Source organism: Lithobates pipiens, unplaced genomic scaffold, assembly GCF_037356315.1.
Source record: "Lithobates pipiens isolate NorthernLeopardFrog02 unplaced genomic scaffold, aLitPip1_a1.2 Scaffold_3, whole genome shotgun sequence".
Lineage (NCBI taxonomy): Eukaryota > Metazoa > Chordata > Amphibia > Anura > Ranidae > Lithobates > Lithobates pipiens.
In genome coordinates this window covers 86,593,538-86,615,362 of record NW_027507790.1, presented here as the reverse complement: position 1 = coordinate 86,615,362, position 21,825 = coordinate 86,593,538, and the positions used below count along the sequence as shown (strand labels likewise).

At 43.3% G+C, this 21,825-nt stretch overlaps 1 protein-coding gene across 1 annotated transcript in view; it reads left to right on the top strand.

The window, feature by feature from the left end:
* The window catches only part of ACAD10 (acyl-CoA dehydrogenase family member 10), an 87,971-nt gene that overhangs the window by 13,062 nt on the left and 53,084 nt on the right, over positions 1-21,825 (top strand). Inside the window, exons 4-6 of the mRNA XM_077462008.1 lie at positions 13,740-13,934; positions 17,525-17,683; positions 20,560-20,719. Of these exons, the coding sequence (XP_077318134.1) occupies positions 13,740-13,934; positions 17,525-17,683; positions 20,560-20,719 (514 nt within the window). The remainder of the gene's footprint in view (positions 1-13,739; positions 13,935-17,524; positions 17,684-20,559; positions 20,720-21,825) is intronic.

Genomic DNA, 21,825 nt, shown 5'->3' with positions numbered 1-21,825 from the left:
TTTGGTGAAGCTCTCTGTATCAGGATCTGGCTCCTCTAACCTTGCCATTCCTGTTTCAATGAGACAAAAAGCATCAGCTAACTGTTTTGTAGAAAACCACGGGAGTCGAGTAATGCCACGTGTACACGATTTCGGCCAGCAAAAGAACGATGAGAGCTTTACATCGGAAAATGCGACTGTGTGTATGCTCCATCAGAATTTTGCTGGCCGAATTCCCACCAGCAACGGAAAAACGTTCTATCGGAAATTTTGATCGCGTGTATGCAATTCTGATGCTCAAAAACTCACGCATGCTCAGATTCAACTACGAGACGGAAGCTACTGGCTATTGAAATTCCTTTTTCTAGTCCCGTCATACGTGTTGTACGCCACTGCGTTCTTGACGGTCGGAATTTGGTGTGACCGCGTGTATGCAAGACAGCTTGAGCGAAATCCCATCGGAATTCCGTTGGGAAAACCTTTAGAGCTTTTTCCGACCCAAATTCCGATCGTGTGTACGCAGCACCATGCACCCTCCCCCCAAAAAAACTAAAAAAAACCTAACAATACACACCAAAAAGAGCATGTGCAGAGTGTCTCCAAGACTCTGTACTATCAGCAGCAGCGGCGGGTGGTTCTCAAAATGTTAGGGGGAGTGGTGGGGGTGATACAAACTAACACCACCCCCCCCCCCCCCCCCCCCCACTGGAGATGAATGGTGGTGATCAACCCTCCCAACCCCACCCTTCTCCCAGCAAGAGACGGACGGTGGCGATTATCCCCAACCCCCCTTTCGCCCCCACAGAAGTCGGACTGCGGTGATTCACTGTGAATGTGCCATGAGAATGATGCCTTATCTTATGGAGGCAGGGGGAAGGAAGGGCCAGGGGGGCTCTGACCGATTCTCTGGCGAGTACACAGAGAGACATTCTCCTCCCAGCTGCACAGGAACAGGAAGTGTGTCCTGAGACACAATTGGCCAGGGAGTTTTAAGACTCCCTGGCCAATAGGGGCTTACTGATTGGCCAGGAGGAGAATGAGGAAGACAGTAGCGAATATTCATTTGTTATTGTCACACCAATGGATGTGCTCTTGGTCATCTCATCCTTTTGGGTAGCCCTGACACATTTGTGAGAATGTCCTCCTTAAATAATAAGCATAGGAAGGCTATGATTCCCTGATCCATTGGCTGAAGTAGTGATGTGGCGTGGGGGGGGGGGGGGGGCAGAATTACCACCTTTACATTGGGATGCATGTCATATAAAGTGTTTGAATGTCTAGGGGCATTGTCAAGGAGCAATTTCAAAGGAATGTTTTTGCCCAAGCAATAACGTTCAACAGCAGGGACAAAATGGTTCAGAAACCATTCTTGAAAAACCACAACTGTAACTCAAGCCTTTGAATTTGCCCTCCAAATAACAGGAAGACATGTCTTAGTGACATTATGTAGTGCCCTTGGATTTAGGGAGTGATGCGCTAGCAAAGACTGTGGCAAGCAGGACGCGGAGCTATGACGTCATTTCCTGGTGAGAAGAATTACCCTGCTTCACTCATAGATGATGCTTTTAAACAATGTCTTCCAAAGTAGATCGCCCCCCACACGACTTCTCAAGTAGATTTATCACCACCTTCCAGAATGAGTATAAAAGTATGCAAAAAATACTACGAAAACATTGGGGAATCCTACAACAGGATCTGCATCTGCAATCTGAACTTACAGCTCGGCCCTCTGTAACTTATCGATGGGCCCCCAACCTAAAAATTAAGATTGCACCCAGTAAACTAAAAATCCAAACAAACTCCTCCACGGTCTCAAAACTGATACCTCTAACCGGTATGTACCAGTGCCATAAAGCACTGTGTAAAACTTGTAAGTTCGTCCATCATGGACAAAAATAATTCTCCGCCAAAGGCAGGACCTACACACTAAAAGAATTCTTCAATTGTTCCTCCGAGTTCGTAGTGTATGGACTGAGTTGTCCTTGTGGTCTTATCTAAGTGGGGAGGACCATCAGGACACTCAGACCGCGCTTCGGAGAACACAGAAGACTAATAGAAGGAGGCATTGATCCCCACAGCGTCCCAAGACATTTCGCCCAATTCCATCAGGGATCTACGACAGGTTTGAAAGTGTGGACCATTGAACAGAGTCCAAATCACTTTCCCCCGGCGGAAAGATTCAAAAAATTATACGCTCGTGAAACATTTTGGATTTATACCCTGGATGTGCTTTCCCCCGGGGGAATCAATGAATGTATAGAAATTGCTACTATTCTATGAGTGCTAACATCAGGAGCATGTTATATTATTTATTGAAGCTTATTTGATATGTACCTCCATGTAATTTTTCTTCACAAATGGGGTTTAGTCCTAATTATCATGAGCTTCTCTCCCCCCTTGTTTTCGTTTTCCTTTTTTTTTTCGAAAAGTTTACATACATACACCCTTAGTGAAAAACGTGGTCCCACTCTAGCCCTATAATACCCAACCGTTGGTTTTAGATGGCATCTATATGTAACTATGTACGCATATATGTAGTACACCCGTATGTACTTGCCTTTCCCTGTGCCCTTTCGTGTACTCATACTTAGACAGCAGTCATTCAGCATGCAGACTATTTTGTGTATCTTTTAATATAGGTTCGCCTCAATGAGTGTTAGTTTATTGTTATTTTATTATTTTTATTATATTGGCATCAACATCTCTCTGTATCATATCTGCACATAATATCTGAGGGGTTCTATGTATCTATAGTCCTCGTATAATGTATTTGTTTTTTTTGTTTTGTTTTTTATATATATTTATAACCATGCGATTAGGTATGTGCAAGCGTCGATCGGTCACTGTGGCAAGTAGGCCCTCTTTATCATTATGACTACTTTTATTTGACAATTTTTTACTTCACATAGTTCTTATATCTTTAATAGTATGTTAATAATATTTTATTAATTTACTGCTAAAATATTATTCATGAGTTTATTTTTACTTTTACTTTTTCCTCTCTAAAAATGTTTTTTTTATATTTTTGGGCATCTTTTTATAAAATAACCCTTGACACTTTATTATTCACTTACTTTCCTTTACCGACCGTCATTATTATCTGATAACTTTGGTCCCATAAAATCATGATATATTTTCTTATTTCCTCTCCATACCCAGATACATAAATTCTCTTAATTATATATTCATCCTTTATCCTCACATTTTCTCGTGCACATATATATATATAATTTTTTTTAATTTTTATATATTTTTCCGTATATATATATATATATATATTTTGTATTTATTTCCTTTTTTCCGCAACATCAGTTTTAATTATTTTCCCTCCTAGTAATACTAATGTCTGTTTCCCGCTTCCCCTTTTTATCAGTATTGCTAACTTTTTCGTAAAAATTGATAAACAATCCTACATATCTGTGTCCCCCTTCCCCCCTAAATAAACCCCTCCCCCCCTCCCCCCTGTTCTTCTCTTTCTTTTTTTCTTTCCGCTTTCTTTTTTTATCCGTCTCTCATTTGCTTACTAGTTTCCATAGAAACCTGCTGCATCATGCAGTCGTGCCGTCCCTTCACACATTTACATCTCCCCTCCCCCCTTTATGATAATAACGGTCCCCTTCCCGTTCTTCATTTATCAATATTGCCAACTTTTTTGTAAAATAAGTAAAGTACTATTTATCTCGGTATTTGACCATTTACTTAACTGCCCCTTCTTTCTTTCTTGTTTTGGGTGATATTATATTTGGCTTTTTGCGTCTTTACTTGTCTTATGCGCTAGCAAAGGTTTAAGCTTTAAATCCCCAAATGCATTACACCCAATAAATAAAGTCAGCCTGTCATCTGATGACTCCCCCCCCCCCCCCTGCCTCCCGCCGCTCTGAACGGGCCTCCCGTCCCACCGGAAGACCCGATCTACGGTCCGGCTCTTCCAGCACCTAGTGACAGACTGGAACGAAGCCAGAAACGCCTTTGTCTTCAGTCTCCTGATTGTAAACACGGAAGCGTGTCACAATGTCACTTCCTGTTTACTCGGCTGCCAATGGCGCCGGTTTTAAAAAAATATACAGTATTCAGAATCACCGAAACCAGCGATCTGAATACTTTGAAGTGCAAAGGAGAGATTGGAGGTCTTTTAGACCCCCGATCCCTCCATAAAGAGTACCTGTCACCGCCTATTACTGTCACAAGGGATATTTACATTCCTTGTGACAGCAATAAAAGTGATCAAAAACTTTTTTTTTTAAACACAATTTAATATTATAAAAATAAATAAGAATTTTTTTTTTTTTTAAAGCACCCCCGTCCCCTGTGAGCTCACGCAGCAAAGAAAACGCATACGGAAGTCACACCCGCATATGTAAACGGTCTTCAAATCACACATGTGAGGTATCGCCGCGATCATCAGAGCGAGAGTAATAATTCTAGCACTAGACCTCCTCTGTAACTCTAACCTAGTAACCATAAAAACATTTTTAAAGCGTCGCCTATGGAGATTTTTAGGTACCGTATGTCGCCATTCCACAAGTGTGTGCAATTATAAAGCGTGACATGTTTGGTATCTATTTACTCGGCGTAACATCATCTTTCACATTATACAAAAAAATTGTTCTAACTTTACTGCTTTGTTTTTTTTTAATTCATGAAAGTGTCCCCTTTACCCAAAAGTTGTGTTTAAAACACCGCTGCACAAATACTGTGTGACATAAAATATTGCAACAATCACCATTTTATTCTCTCGATTCTCTGCTAAAAATATATAAATAGTAATTTTCTAGCAAAAAACATGGATTTTAACTTGTAAACACCAAATGTCAGAAATAGGCTTAGTCATGAAAGGGTTACGATTATGCAAATTCGCTATTTCTTTTTAAATCATTGAAAAGGCTTTGAGCCTTTATTTGCACTAAAGAAAGACTAATAGGCATATTATGCTGATTTTAGTCTCTATCCAAATTGTCAACAGCCTTTCCATCTCGATAATTAAACCGCTGCGTTGCTTGGTAATAATCATAGCATTTATTGTGGTGTGGCCTTTAACATGCTCCATTATTCTACCTATTCTATCTTTTAAAATTGTTGACTGACTGTAGCCAAATGCTCTGCAATGAATGATGGAGTTTCACCTTTCTTTGGTCTCTTTTATTATTTCTACTTTATTTTCCATGGTGATTGTTTTTCTTTTCAATGCTGTATCACATGCTCTTGCATCAGATTTGTTTTTCGGACGTATAGTTGCAGGGTGAAGACAAAAAACATTTAGTGCATTCTAGAAGTTAACAAGAAGAAAGAAACGAAAGTGTAGCAGCCAGCCAATTTATTATAATAAAACAGGTACTATACAAAAAACAGTGACCTGAGGTGGCAAGATATAAGGCTCATCAGTGGGATATGCACGCTTGTTGTGCGTACTCAGCCCGCAGCACCAGCAGTGGTTTGTGATCCTCATAGCTGTTCAGCAGCATGGGATCCAGTACAAAAAAAAGGCTAAAAGAGACCCAGGAGGATAGTTACATTCAGGACTAAGCAGAATAAATTACAAAAAAGTCTTTAGGTACCTTTCACATGGGGCAGATCCGCTGTACGGACTCCGCTAGCTCAGCAGGAGATCGATCGTTGATCCCAGCTGAGCAGGTGGATGACAGGTCTGTCTCTGCTCACTGTACAGGGATGGACCTGTCAGAGCCTGCTGATCTCTATGAGAAGATCGGATGAAAATGGACCGCCTGTCCGTTTTCATCCAATAAGGTGGACGGATGGCGTACGTATCGCCATCCATCTGTTTTGAGCGGATCTTGTATTATCGGATGGCAGGTGGGTGTCAGTGGACACATCTCTGCTGACATCTGCCTGCCCATAGAAGTCAATGGGTGACCCTCTCGGATCCGCCTTAAAAAAGGACAGGCGGATCCGAGCCAATAAGGGGCCTTATTGACCAGCTATTAACAGTATGAAAACAGATTGCATAAAAACACACACCTCATCCACCTCTACGTGACAAAAGTGATGGAAACGGGTTAACCTTATGAGTACTGTATTGATAGTGCTGAACTGAGAAAATAAGATAAATTGTGTATGTCAGATGGATGATTGAATGGGAGCTTCACATAGGCAGCTGACATGAGCTTGTGCTGGAACACAGGTGGATATACTATACAGTAACACAGGTTTGCTATCATAGAAGTAACAGGTACAAGTACAGGGCATACTTCCAATAGTAGTGGGCACAGAGTACAGTACCGTAATGGCCTCAGGCTGTGCCCGCAAACCACAAGTTCCGTAGCCCAATTGTCATAATAAATCTCACCAGTTCCACAAGTTTTAGGCCCTTCTGGCCATGCAGTGATGTGGGATTCCACTACTGTAGTAAGATGAGCACTGGCAGCTTCTGGGACCAGCGTGGAGCACAAGCTGCCGGAATTAACGTCACACTGCTTCTGTTCATAAGTACAAATTGTTCTTAAAGAGGAAGTAAACCCTGATGGGATTTACTTCCTCTTTGTTTCCCTGCAAAGGTAAAGCATATTGGGGCTACTATGCATCGCATAGTAGCCCATTATGTGTCACTTACCTGACACAGGAGCCAGCGATGTCACCACTGTCCCCTCTTCCATGAAGCGTCCATCTTGCTTCCGGGTATCATGGCTCCGGCGCTGTGATTGCAGGCGCAGGAGCCACCACTAATGGCATGATCGTGTTAGTAGTGGCACGTAGACAGCGGTGCCTGTCTTTTGAAAATCTCTCCTAAACGGTGTAGGTTTAGGGGATATTTCTTGCACCTACAGGTACCTTAATCTAGGCTTACCTGTAGGTAAAAGTGGTTGTAAGGGTTTACAACCACTTTAACTCGAACATTTGTAACCTGGGGACTGCCTGGAATCCTGCAGCAGTATTTGAGCCGCTGTGAAAAGGAGCTCTTTTACATCATTTGCACTGACAAATTCCCAGGTCTGGGATCCTGTTCATCTTTATTAGCATTTTTCTTGTCCCCTTCTGTGATTTACTCCTCAGGGTGGTGAGTCCGGCGGGTTAGAGCCCTTCAGTCAGCGGCAGCAAGGAGGGTGGGATTGTCGCTGTCCTAAGTCCCCTTCGGGTGACACAGGGTAGGGTCAGCATGGCTTCAGAAACTGGTGTTTCTTCCCCCGAAATCCAGGCAATTGCAACGGGTCACCTGAGGACTGCGTGGTTCCCATGGACACCCTGATGGCGGTCCTAAATTCATTCATTGCCAAGACGGAGGCCTGCGTGGGAAGAAAGGTGCTAAAAAGCGGCCCCTGCCCCCCCCCCCCCCATCTGGGGAGAGCTCTGACGCAGACTCGGTTCCTGCTGAGGCTGGTGACCCCTGCTCTGACCAGGACCGTTTGGATAGTGAGGATGAGTCCGGATCCGGGTGCGACAAAGCGCTTGTTGGAGCACTTATCACAGCTGTGCGTAATACCCTGAAGATTCAGGAGCCAGCGGATCCCTCTGCTGATGTTCCGGTCCCTTTTGGGTCCCGCAAGCACCTAAGGTGTTCCCGTATCTGACTTATTTTGACAAGTTCATTTACAAGGAATGGGGTCGCCCACAACTGACCTTTTCGGTCCCCAAATACATGACGGTGCGTTACCCCTTTGAGGAAAGCCTTCTCAAGAAATGGTCAGCTCCTCCGGTCGTGGACGCCCCCAGTATCCAGGTTAACTAAAGTAACCACGATCCCAGTTAAGGGGACACCTGCATTCAAGGATCCCACGGACAGGAAGGCCGAGGCGGTGGCTCGTTTCTTGTTTACGGTTGTGAGGTCAGCCGTGCGACCTGTACTGGCATCCGCACTTGTTTTGCAGACACTGACTGAGTGGGCAAAACTTTTGCACCATGAATTGGGAGAGCAACAGGCTTCCCCTGTCTGTGTGGAACGAGCAGACCAACTAGTGTAAGGCCTTAAGTACGTCTTTGACGTGGCCCTGGATACTCTCCCTCTGTTATCCAGGGCTTCAGTGTCAGCTCTGGTGCTGAGGCGCCTAATTTGGCTAAAATGCTGGTCTGCTGACCAGGCATCCAAAAAAGCCCTGACGGATCTTCCCTTCCTTGGCGACCGACTCTTTGGGGCCTCACTAGATGACATTATTAAAAATGCCACCGGTGCTAAGAGTACCCTACTCCCACAAGCCAGGAAAGCTAAGGAGCCACGCCCTAGGCAAGGGCCCTCTTTTTCCGCTCACAAACGGCTTTTTTGTCCGGCCGAAGCTTCGACAAAACGTCCCCAGCCCGACAGGACGCCCACAGACGGTCAAAAACGTCCCTGGAACCGCAAGCCTAACAAGCGTGCAAATAAAAGTGCTACCGCATGAAGGTTTGCCCCCACCCATGTCTCGGGTGGGGGGTCGCCTTTGGGAGTTTGCAGCCTGGTGGTCTTCCCGGTTATCCGACCAATGGGTCTGCGATCTGATTTCCACAGGCTACAAGATAGAGTTTCCCTCTTGCCCGCCAAACAGATTCTTCCCCTCCAGCATACCCGTATCCCTGGTTTGCCAGGAGGCCCTGTTGGGGGCGGTAAGGGAATTGCTGAATCGCGGGGTTATTGTACCGGTTCCGGTCTCGGAACGCTTCCAGGGATTCTACTCAAATCTGTTTGTGGTTCCCAAGAAGGAAGGGGTACGTCCGATCTTGGACCTAAAAGCCCTCAATCACTTTGTGGAAGTGCAGAGGTTCAGAATGGAATCCGTTCGCTCAGTAGTCGCTGCACTCCATCAAGGGGGCTCCCTGGTGTCCTTAGACATCCAGGATGCGTACCTGCACATACCCATTTGCCTTCAGCATCAAAAGTTTCTGCAATTTGCAGTCGGGGAAGCCCACTACCAGTTTCTGGCTCTTCCTTTTGGTCTATCATCAGCCCCCCGAGTCTTTACCAAGGTACTGGCTCCAGTTTTGGTGCTGCTGCGACAACGTGGGATTGCGATCGTGGGATACCTAGACGATCTCCTCCTGAGGGCATCTTCCGCCTCAGAATTAGGGGAGGATGTGGCAATCACCATGCAGACCCTGCAAGAATTTGGGTGGCTGTTGAACCTCAAAAAGTCGGTGATTGTGCCGTCCGTGCGTCTGGAGTACCTAGGCTTGCTGTTGGACTCCAGGGAAGCGAGAGTTTTTCTCCCTTCAGACAAATTGCAGACTCTCAGATCTGTGGTAAAACTGCTGATGAACCACAAGTGGTCATCACTCCGCTTTTGTATACGAGTACTGGGGCTCATGGTAGCCTCCTTCGAGGCAGTACCTTATGCCCAGTTCCACACCATAGTCCTGCAGAAGGAGATTTTAACAAAATGGGACACATCTCAGTTGTCCCTGGATCGACATATCCAGGTGAGCCAGTCAGTCAGAGACTCACTGATCTGGTGGTTGAGATCCCCTGTGATTCAGTCAGACTGTGCCTCTACACATGGTCGATGAGACTGCAAGGGCGTCCGATCAGGATACAGTCAAAAACGCCACAGCTGTGGCATATGTCAATCACCAAGGGGGAACAAGAAGCTCAGCCGCTGCACGGGAGGTCGCTCACATACTTCGGTGGGCAGAGCGACACATACCGGCCCTGTCGGCCATTTACATCCCGGGAGTGGAGAACTGGCAGGCGGACTATCTGAGTCGACAGATGCTGGACCCAGGAGAATGGGCATTGCATCCAGAGATATTCATGTTGCTGTGCCCAAAGTGGGGCACGCCAGACGTGGATCTGCTGGCCTCCCTTCTCAATCGGAAGGTGCCAAGATTCGTGTCCAGGACAAGAGATACGTGGGCCGACACGTCAGATGCGTTGGTGGCTCCGTGGGATCAGTACCAGTTGATCTACACCTTTCCTCCACTGAAAGTGTTGCCACGTCTGCTTCGCAGAGTGGAAGCCGAAGGGATCCCAGTAATACTGGTTGCCGCAGATTGGCCTCAGCGTCCTTTGTACGCAGACCTGGTGCGTCTGGTGGCAGATGCTCCCTGGCGACTGCCGTTGCGAGAGGACCTTCTGTCTCAAGGTCCGATTCTCCATCCTGCTTTACCATCGCTGGCTTTAACGGCATGGCTATTGAGAGCCAGGTGTTGAGGAACCGGGGTCTGTCGGACTCGGTGATTCCCACTATGTTGAGAGCATGGAAATCTTCTTCTCGGAAGATATACCATCGTACCTGGAAGGCCTACATCTCCATGTGTGAGGAGAAAGGATGGCATCCGCGCTCCTTTTCCATATCCAGGATCCTGCTGTTTCTCCAGCAAGGAGTAGACCAGAGATTGGCGTTAAGCACCATCAAAGGGCAAATTTCAACCTTAGCTGTCTTTTTTCAACGACCCCTGGCATCGCACTCCTTAGTGAGAACCTTAGTTCGGGGGGTATGACATGTAGTCCCTCCGGTGCGTCCACCGTTACCCCCATGGGATTTGAATCTGGTGTTGTCGGCGCTTCAAAAGCCGCCGTTTGAAAACATCAGGGAGATTCCCCTGTTGACCCTTTTCCTGAAAGTGGTCTTTCTAGTGGCCATGACATCAGCCAGGAGGGTTTCAGAACTGGCGGCCTTGTCCTGCAAGTCGCCCTATCTGGTTATCCACAGGGATAAGGTGGTGTAGTGTCTGCAACCGTCTTTTCTACCGAAAGTGGTCTCGGCTTTTCATATCAATGAGGACATTGTATTACCATCTCTGTGTCCTAAGCCAAAGCACCCTAAGGAGGTGGCCCTTCACGCTCTTGACGTGGTTAGGGCTGTGTATTTGTCTGCCACGGCTCCCTTTCGGAAGTCAGACTCACTGTTTGTAGCGGTGGCTGGTCCAAAGAAGGGCATGGCGGTCTCGTCAGTCACCATTTCCAGGTGGATTGGACAGATTGTAGTACAAACCTACGCCTTGAAGGGGCAGGTGCCCCCCTTTCCGGTCATGGCCCACTCCACAAGGGCAATCAGAACACCTTGGGCTTTCCAACACCAATCGTCAGTTGCTCAGGTGTGTAAGGAGGGGACCTGGTCGTCTGTCCATACGTTTACCAAGTTCTACAAGGTAGACGTCAGTGCATCGGCTGATGCCTGTTTTGGCCGCAAAGTTTTGCAGGCGGCCGTGTAGTTGCAATTGAATATGCAATAGATATTTTTTCCTGGTTTTCGATAAAAATGCAGTACTGTTATGTTAATGCACTGTTGCATTACTTCCGCAGTTTGGTGCGGTCTTGGGGATCATTCCTGTTGAGGATGCCCTGTTTTTTTGTGGTGGTTTTCCACGCACTGCTGTTTTTTTTGTGGGTATAGTTTTACTAGTTCCCACTTGCCATGGTGGATGAAGTTTTTATGCTGTTTTTTCCCACCCCTCGTTTTGGCACTGCTTGGGGATGTCCCATTTGTTACAGAGAGGAGCTGTGTCGGTCGGTGAATATAACAAAAAATAGGATTTTTTGTACTCACCGTAAAATCCTTTTCTCTGTAATTTTATCTTTTTTTCCCCTCCCTTTATCTTTACGTTATACTGCTTGTTGACGTATTGATGCTGCTTTGCAGGGTGGAGGGTTGTAACCCGAGGGACCGCCCCCCTGGGCAGAACTAAGAGTTCTGAGTGTTGTGTTACAACTTTGCCTAGTATTCTCCTAGTGATAAGGCTAACAACCCATTTGTTACAGAGAGGAGCTGTGTCAGTCAGTGAATTACAGACGAAAAGGATTTTACGGTTAGTACAAAAAAATCCTATTTTACCAAATCCCCCTCCATTTGTGTCTCACCCTCGTTCCCTCCCAGACACTGCAGCTCTCAGTGGGAGGATTTCAGCAGCACAAAGGTAATGCTGTCATTCTAGAAAGCAGTGGGCATGGCTGAATGTGGCCAGATGCTGATTGACAAGCTACAGGCTTATGAATCAGCGGTGGCAATACTCATAGCAATGGCCCCTGCAAAATCTTCTTATCCCACTATAGTGCAATCAGACACAACCTACATGAGACTGACAACTCTTCTCCAAATTCTGGAGCAGTGCAGCTTCATTGCCACACTGTCAGGAAGCTGCATTAAGTGGACCTCGCTAGCAGAATCTACAGGTATTTGTGGAACTTTGCAGGAGGAATAAAAGAAAACTGTAAAGCCCCATACACATTATCAGATTTTCTGCTGATTTTTGTCTTCATATTTACCAAAACCATGTAGTGCAAGGGCCTGACTGATTCCATACACATTGAAACTCCTAAGGTTTGACCTCATATTATATGGTTTTGGTAAATCTGAAGACAAAAATCAGCAGAAAATCTGATCGTGTGTATGGGGCTTTAGTTCAGCGATGTGCTTGTGATTTAGTACTACAGCAGATATTTGTTTAACCACTTCCCGACGGCTGGCTGTCATATGACATCCTGGGCTTTGTGCGGGGATATCTGAATGATGCCTGCAGCTGTAGGTGTCATTTAGATATTGGCTTTTTCAGCATTCCCTACACCATAAGAACGATCATAGCGGCTGCTTATACCAACTCGCCACTGTGATCGGTGAGTCAGAGAATGGATCCGCCGGCCCCGGATATTTACCATAGAGATTTCTGGCAGACCAGATGGTCGACGGAGTCTCTATGATCATCGGAGGCAGGGCGCAATGTTATGACGTCCCACTCAGCCTCTGCATTCATACAAATGGTGCCGTCTCAGCTGGGAAGCCGAGACCGTTTTTTCTTTTTTCTTTGATTTCAGGTTTCCCAGCCTAAGGGCGAGATGAGGGGTCTTCATGACCCCACATTTCACTGTAAAGAGGACCGATCATGCCATATTCCTATTACAAGAGATGTTTATGTTCCTTGTAATAGGAATAAAAGTGATCAAATACATTTTTTTAGTTTGACACTTTAAAAAAAAAAAGTAAAGGAAAATGAATAAAACATATATATCTTTTTAAAGTGCCCCTGTCCCCGTTTGCTCGCATGCAGAAGCGAACGCATACATAAGTCCCGCCCACATGTGAAAATGCTGTTCAAACCACACATGTGAGGTGTCACCGCAACCGTTAGAGCAAGACAAATAATGCTAGCCCTAGACCTCCTCTGTAACTGCTCTGTAAAATATGTAACTAGTAAAACATTCCCCTACGGGGATTTTTAAGTACCAAAGTTTGGCGCCATTCCACGAGCGTGTGCAATTTTGAAGTGTGGCATGTTAGGTATCTATTTACTCAGCGTAAATTCATCCTTCACATTATGCAAAAAAATTGGGCTAACTTTACTGTTTTTTTTTTTTTTTCAAGCACAAAACTGTTTTCTAAACCAAAAAAAAAAACGCGTTTGGAAAATTGCTGCTCAAATACTGTGCGAGATGAAAAGTTGCAATGACCACCATTGTATTCTCTAGGGCCTCTGATTAATAAAACATATATGTATAATGTTTGGGGGTTCTATGTAATTTTCTAGAAAAAAAATTATGACTTTTACATTTAGGAGAGAAATGTCAGAATTGGCCTGGTTGGCAAGTGGTTAATTAGAGGCCATAGTTCTATTTGAATGTTGTTTTGATCCACAGGTAACCATTTCATATAAATGCTATAAATAATAATACTGTACTGGTGATCAGGAATATGATGTTTTACATAAACAACAAAATAACATGTAACTTGTTAGTATAAAAAAAAAAAATCATTTTTTTTAGAATCCTCTATACTGTGTACTACCTCTTTTATTGATCTGGAAAAATTCTTCAAATCAATAAATGTGTTATTAAAAAAAAAATGCAATTTTATCGTTTGTCAGAATAAATTTAATAGAATTGTAATATAACACTTAAAATGTTTTAGACAGGAGGCACAGTCCCAGTTCAAAGCTTCCTCACTGACCTCACCAGTAATGAGATGGTAAAGCAGCACCCCGCAATGACTGAAGCTATTCAATGTATCCGGGCTGAGGGACTTAAAACAGCTGTTCTGAGCAATAATTTCTTTGTGCACAGCGGAGAAAGCTTCTTGCCTATTGATCGGTCATACTTTGATGTGGTAAGCAAAGCATTGTGATATTGATGTGTGAAAACTGTCCAAAAAATAATGTGGAGGTGTTCCATGGCTGCTAGCCCAATAAACTGTCATCTAAGTTGGATTCTACATCCATCTTCCTGGTACCTCAGTTGTTCTTTTTCTTTTGGTTTCATATCATCTCCAGGGGTCAAATTGTTACTAGTAGCTCTGAAGCATAATATTTACTGACTTGGTGTACTTATTCTGAAAAGGTAGTAAATTGTCTTCTTTGCTACATTATATTGTCAGCCAGCAGCCTTCTGTCCTTTTTTTTTTTTTTTCTTTATATCATTATTGCAATGTCAGTTGTGTTTCTGCAGTTATGAATTGCTTCCTCTTACTTTCTTAGGACTCATTTATATCTAGAATGTTCATTGCACGCTAAAATATTCAAATACGGGAAGATCTAAAACTCAAGACCTCTCCTTTTACAAGGCAGCAACCATACTAAGACCCCTTTCACATGGGCACCTCCATGAAGTGGAATCTGCATGCTCAGTGGGCGATCTCTCTCTGCTGATCCCAACTAAGCAAGCAGATGACAAGTCCATGTCCACTCCGCTATGCAGAGCATACATGGACACAGTCCCGCTCTCCTCTGGGGTAATCAGATGGAAACAAACTGCCTGTCCATTTCCATCCGATCCGATAGACGGGTGGGCAATAAGACCACCATCTGTCTGTTTTTGGTGGAGAGGGTCGGATCCACCGCTCCATATGAATCTGGAGGGTCCGATCAGATCTGCTTGAAAAACTGACCGGAGGACCGGATTGGATTGTCCATGTGAAAGGGGCCTAATAGACTACTTCTCCTGCCTGTTTAGTGAAAGTAAAAAAATGAACAGCAATATGTTCATTGCACCAAAGGATTTTCCATCTGCCCGCACAGATATAATATGAATGCCAGTTTTCGTAATTTTTAAGGGGAGTAGCTAGTAATAGTCACATTTAGCTGGACTTGTTGTGTAATGTTAAAGACGTTTGTTGGTTATTTAAGCAGCTTCCTCAGCTATAATAAGTAAACCATACCCCAACATACTCAAAATTATTTATATCTTACCTCTCCACTGGCTATCAGTCTGCGATAAATGCTGCTGCCAGAATCTGCCTTACCAACCACCCAATTCCAGACACCCTACCATTGTTAGTCCTTCCCATGCTAAATATTAAAAACCATACAAAGCCATCCACACCTCTGCCCCAAGCTATATCATATATCAACTTTGTCTCAAAATTTCACCCAAATCAACCTCTTAGTCCCTTATTTCTTTTTTCCATGCTCACATCCAGGACATCTCCAGAGCCTCTCCCATCCTCTGTAACTCTCTACATCAAACTGTCTGACAATCTCCTACTCTGTCCATCTTTAGGCAATTCCTGAAAACTCATCTCTTCAGGGATTCCTATACTGACTCTGCCTAACAACTGAACTTTTCTTTCTTCAGCAACTCATCCTTCATAGTTATTACTTTTTGTACCACTTGCCCAGTGCAAGCTGGTGCTCCATTTTTTTCCACCACCACATCCGCACTCGCCCCATCCAAGTCGTGGTGTTTTTTCAGAATACGCTGAGTCTCTGGCCCATGTCTCTTGAATGAGTTTAGCTGCCTACTGCCAGTATGAGAGCTCCGGATCCATGCTGGCGCTGCTCTTGGGTGAAGTACCAACAGCCTGAAGGTGCCGTGTCTGGGTGGGAAAGTATGTTCCCTTTACCTATTCTGATGGTTGAAAAATACAGATAACAAATACATTCACTTCCCACCCAGCGCATCAGTAGTGTTATATAACGACGTAGCAATAATTAAAAACAATGTGCCCAAATTGCTAACATAAAGTGCTGTAATGTGCTTAAAAAGTGCCAGTAGTACACACTGTGCTCAATTGCCTACAAAGGTGCTATGTGCTTACTATAAGTACTAGAAATAACGTAATACATTGAAAATAAAATTGATATTAAAGTGCTGAGTGCTTAATGATTAATCAATTGTATACTTAATCATAAAGTGCTGATGTGCTAACCATCATGCTCCAAAAAGGCAAAATGTAATATGTCAAAAAATTTATTAAATAAATAAAATTGGGTTAATCACCACTAAGTTAAATTAATACAGTGATGAGCTGAAACTATATAGTACATAAACTCATATATATGTTACTCCAAAATCTCCAATATCACAGATAATGTCCGATACATCTAGATCACAGATTATGGTTACAGATAATATAAAATGTCCAATCTCTCAAAAACCCTATTGTTTATGAACAATCTTTGTGATATGCTGGAATCCCAAATTAACACTGACTGCTGTCCCTGTATGCGGACTCATGCAATAAAACAGAAACACGTATCATTGCGCAATGTATGTAAAATGCAAAGACGAATGAATAAAGGTAAAGGTTCCACTCACAAAACTTCAGGGTAATCTGCACTTCCAGGTAAAAATAATCAGCCAGCTCGAGCGTGTTACAAACACACACCGCTCATCTGATGCTGACACCAGCCTCACTGATCCTCGTCACTGGCTCCACCTACGCATTGCGTCACACGTCACGTGACTTTTTCAAGGAATAGCTCCTATTCCTAAGATTCATAAGACAATAGAGAATATTGATTCACTAATGTCACACGTGGGTGGGCTCGGGGGGCAGAGCTCAGCACCCCCGAACCCAACCTTTTTGAAGCCGATTAGAGCCTCCGGGTCTAATCATGTGCATAAAAGAAAAAAAAACTCATAGAAATCTATGCATCTGGCACCCGGCATGGAGATTAGGGGCCAGCGCATGGAGATTAGTGGGGGTGGCACCCGAAACAGTGCGGCCGCAGCTGCACTTGCCCCTTTTAATCTGATTTGTAAGCTCCTATAGCAGGGCCCTCCTAACCCACATGTATTTAACTGCATTATAACTGTACTATCTCCCTTTATATTGTAAAGTTCTGTGCAAAGACCTTATTGATTAAAATTGGCTCAGGGGATTAGCACCTTAAAATAACTGAATGAAATATAGATAATGGAATTAAAGGTTCACTGGCATGAATGCCACACCTATCCTACATATATACTTTTATTCACTACAACAATCCTAAAATTCTTATAGCAAACATCATAAATACATACTTTGTGTGTGTGTGTGTGTGTGTGTGTGTATATATATATATATATATATATATATATATATATATATATATATATATATATATATATATAGTATATTTCACAGCATGGATTGGCTAGCCCCATTCATCAGATGTTAGCTGTTCAAGAAAACGATGTGAAAGTTTACAGAATGAATTACATTACTTACATTATTTAGTCGATGATGCCAAGAAGTCTGAGACACTTTAATTGAGCTACATGGCTGAAGGTGTGCATTTCAAATGATTTCCTGCCATTTCCTAGGTTGGCCAAAACCTTTTTCGTTTAATCCAAAACTGTTGCTTTAAGTGCACAAGTTTAGATACACTCTGGAATGTGATATGTGATGAAAATAAAGCTTAAATAGCCCTTAAATTGCTCTTATTTTTAATATTTACAGTTTGGTTATTAAGCTTCCACTGTACTTTTTCATTGTAGGTCGTGGAATCATGCTTGGAAGGGGTGTGTAAACCAGACCCTCGTATCTATCACTTGTGTGCTGAGAGGCTCAGCGTTCAGCCCGCAGAGGCCATCTTTCTGGATGACATAGGACAGAATCTTAAAGCTGCTGCTCAACTGGGCTTTACTACAATCAAGGTCAGTGGCTACCTACCTAGTAGCATACTTATGCCGCGTACACACGATCTGACTTTTCGATAGACTAGGTCCGACAGGCCGGAATCCATCTGACAATGGGCTCCAGTGGACTTTTGTTTCCCAAAAGTCTGACGGACCTAGAAATAAAACATGTTTTAAATCTTTCCGACAGACTCGAGTCCGGTCGAAAAATCTGCTCGTCTGTGCACTAGTCCGACTGATGAAAACCGACGCTAGGGCAGTTATTGGCTACTGGCTATGAACTTCCTTATTCTAGTCCGGTTGTACGTCATCGCGTTCGAATCCAGTGGACTTTTGGAGTGATAGTGTGTGGGCAAGTTCGTTCGTTTGAAAGTCCGGTGGACCTCAGCTGCAAAGTCCATCGAATAGTCCGCCGGACCTAGTCCGTCGAAAAATCATATTGTTTGTATGCGGCATTAGTTTCATTCAATTTCATGTCATCTGTACCATTCAGGCATCCACTGTGCCGAGCTTACAAAATTAGTCAAATATCTTAAATGTAACCTGTGCTGAGAGAAATACTTAGGCTGTCATAGCTGACCTCTTTTATGAGAGGCTTGTTGCTTGGCTGTCATAGATTTTTAGAATTGAATACTTAACCTGGCCATAAATAGTTCAGTGGCTGAATGAAAAAATTGATCCGATTCCCCCACCCACACATTCAAGGTGGATGGGGAAATTCTCCCAACTACATTATTGTGTTCTGGAAGTGGGGAGACTCTTCCACTCTCAGATCCGTACTGCAGCCGCGGATCAAATGGCTTTTATCCGGTAGGGATTAATGTCTGCAGTGGGGGGGAAAAGGGGTAGGGAAGAAAAGAAAAAAATCTAATTTTTCTTTGTGCATGTTCTGGATCTGTGGCTCAGAATGTAAATAAGTTAAAGGATCTGCATGATAGTCAGACAACTAGCATTAGCAGTCAACATTTTTAGGTTTGCCAGTGGAGAGCCTGCTTGGCTTGCTATATATTGAATATATTGCTTAGGTAGGACCGGTTGTTCAATCAATTTGTAATGTGTGTGGCCAGTCTTTTAAGGCCATATTTATAAAGCAGTGAATGTGACTTTCACCAAACATTCACTGATAGTGAATCAATCCCTGTCATTTACAACACATGCACCAGTAAGATTCACTTGCAGTGAATGTGACATTTGCTGCTTCATAGATATTCACCTTAGTGTAGTGTATGCTTTTGTTTAGGTCTTTTTTTTTTCTCTAAACTTAATGATAGTGAGTTTCTCTGAGTTCATTATTGATAAAGATAGCAGAAAAAAATGTAAATGTGTAAACTACAGTTAAAATGGAACTGAACTCAAAAAGTGGAGATTTGCTATACTATATTACCAAAAGTATTGTGACACCTGCCTTTCCACGCACATTAACCTTAATGGTTTCTCAGTCTTAGTCCATATGGTTCAATATTGAGTTGGCCCATCCTTTGCATCTACATAGTTAGTCAGGTTGAAAAAAAAAAGTCCATCTAGCTCAACCAATAAAAAACAAAAACAAAAAAAAAAACATACAAACCCATATACACAATCCTATACCCACAGTTGATCCAGAGGAAGGCGAAAAACCCCACACACAAAATGCACAAAGCAGAGTCTATAAAGACATGGATGAGCGAGTTTTGGGTGGAGGAACTTGACTGGCCTGTACAGAGTCCTGGCCTCAACTCAATAGAACACCAGAGACTGGGATCCAGGCCTTCTCATCCACATCAGTGCCTGACCTCACAAATGCACTTCTGGTAGAATGGTCAAACATTCCGATAGACCAACTCCAAAACCTTGTGGAAAGCCTTCCCAGAAGAGTTGAAGCTGTTGTAGCTGCAAAAGGTGGGCCAACTCAATATTGAATCCTGAGGACTAAGGCTGGGTTGACATTAAAGTTTATGTGCGTGACCCAATACTTTTTGGTAATATAGTTTGTGTGAGACAAAGATAAATAATTTCAGAACTTGTTCCACCTTTAATGTGACCTATAAACTGTACAACTCGGTTGAACAACAAAACAAAATCTTTTAGGTGGAGGGAAGTAAAAATAAAAAAATTAAATAATATGGTTGCAAAAGTATGCACACCCTTACACTAATACTTTGTTAAAGCACCTTTTGATTTTATTTCCACACTCAGTCTATCCGCATGGTACATCTTGACTTGGCAATATTTTCCTACTCTTCTTTGCAAAAACACTCCAAATCTGTCATTTTGCGAGGGCATCTCCTACACACAGCCCTCTTCAGATCACCCCACAGATTTTTAATCTGATTCAGGTCTGGGCTCCGGCTGGGCCATTCTAAAATGTTAATCTTCTTCTAGTGAAGCCATAACTTTGTTGATTTGTATGTATGCTTTAGTTGTCATGCTGAAAGATGAAGTTCCTCTTCATGTTCAGCTTTCTAGCAGAAGCCTGAAGGTTTTGTGCCAATATCAACTGGTATTTGGAACTGTTCATAATTCCCTCTACCTTGACTAAGGCCCCTGTTCCAGCTGAAGAAAAACAGCCCCAAAGCATGATGTTGCCACCACCATGCTTCACTGTGGGTATGGTGTTCTTTTGGTGATGTGCAGTGTTGTTTTTGCACCAAACATATCTTTTGGAATTATGGCCAGAAAGTTCAACCTTGGTTTCATTAGACCAGAACACATTTCACATATGGGCTGAGCCCAGCTCTGACAGTAATATATCTAGATTGCATATATATATTAACAACCCTCTGAGCTCTTAGCTATTTGGATGGTTTTCAGACATTTGTGACTTGTTGGTTTTGTGCTAACCTTTTTATATTGGACATGGGTGACAACAAAATATGCAGTTGTCTTTACAACTAACAACTCTCTGTGTCATACAGGTAAATAATGTGAAAGAGGCACTTGAAGATTTAGAAAATTTGTTAAGATTCCCTTTGAAAGACTTTGTTCCAAACACTCGTTCTGTGAGACCCTCAATGGAGATTCCAAGGGATTCCTTGAAGAATTATATGGAAGATCTGTTTGGAGAAGTTCTGTCAGGTATATAAATATTCCAGCAAAATGTAGACTGTAATACTGCCCACACTGCAGAATGTTACCCTTTCAATTAAACCTTCATTTTAAATTCTCATTCTGATAAAGGAATTCATTTAGAGTTAAAGAAAATTTGTTCACCTTCTTCAGTATCTAGGTGTCTAAAACCTTTCATTCGATCTTCTAGCCTTTTTTTTTTCAACAATCATCTGCATTTATGAACATTTTTAGAGTCTTAGGCCTCTTTCACACTGATGTCCCGTTCAGGCCCGCCTGTCAGTTTTTCAGGCGGACCTGAACGGGTGCTCCATAGAGCTCTATGGAGCGTCGGATGTCAGCGGTGACATGTCCGCTGACATCCGACCCGCTCCGATCCGAAAAAGTGTAACGGAGGAAAAAGCTATTTTTCCATCCGTCATCGGATCGGATCGGATGACGACGGGCACTGCGGTCCGTCGTCATCCGATCTCCCATAGGGGAGAGCGGCGCTGTGACAGGTCTGTCCCTGCGCAGTGTGCAGAGACGGAGCTGTCATCTCCCTGCTCAGCGGGGATCGGCGGAGTGAACCCCGCTGAGCAAACGGACATCCACGGGGCGGATCAGAACTGATCCGCCCCGTGTGAAAGGACCCTTATTTTGCTACTGTGTGCCATGATAACAACAGTGACCGGCATATGCAAAGCTTTGGGATTGATTTACTGGAGAGTGCAAAATATGTAGAAACCAATCAGCTTCCAGGTTTTATTGTCTTAAAGTTTAATTGAACAAGCTGAATCCGATTGGCTACCACGCACAGCTGCACTAGTTTCTGAGTGCTCCAGTTTTAGTAAATCTCCCTATATATGGACAAAATTATGGGGCTGTCTTTTTTTTTAAATGTGATATTATTGTTTTCATCATGGTTCTTTTCAGTGTGATAATGGTTAGTTTTAGTGTTTATTCTGGAATTAGGTTAAGGGTTAGCTTTACAGTGTATGTAGACCCTAACAATGATAAGTGTACTTTTTGTATAAAATACATAAAAACTGTTGTTGTAACTGCTTAAAATGTGTTAACCGGGAGTTTGGCTTTAATTTGTTACTGTATTTGCATCTGCTAGTACATCTAACACT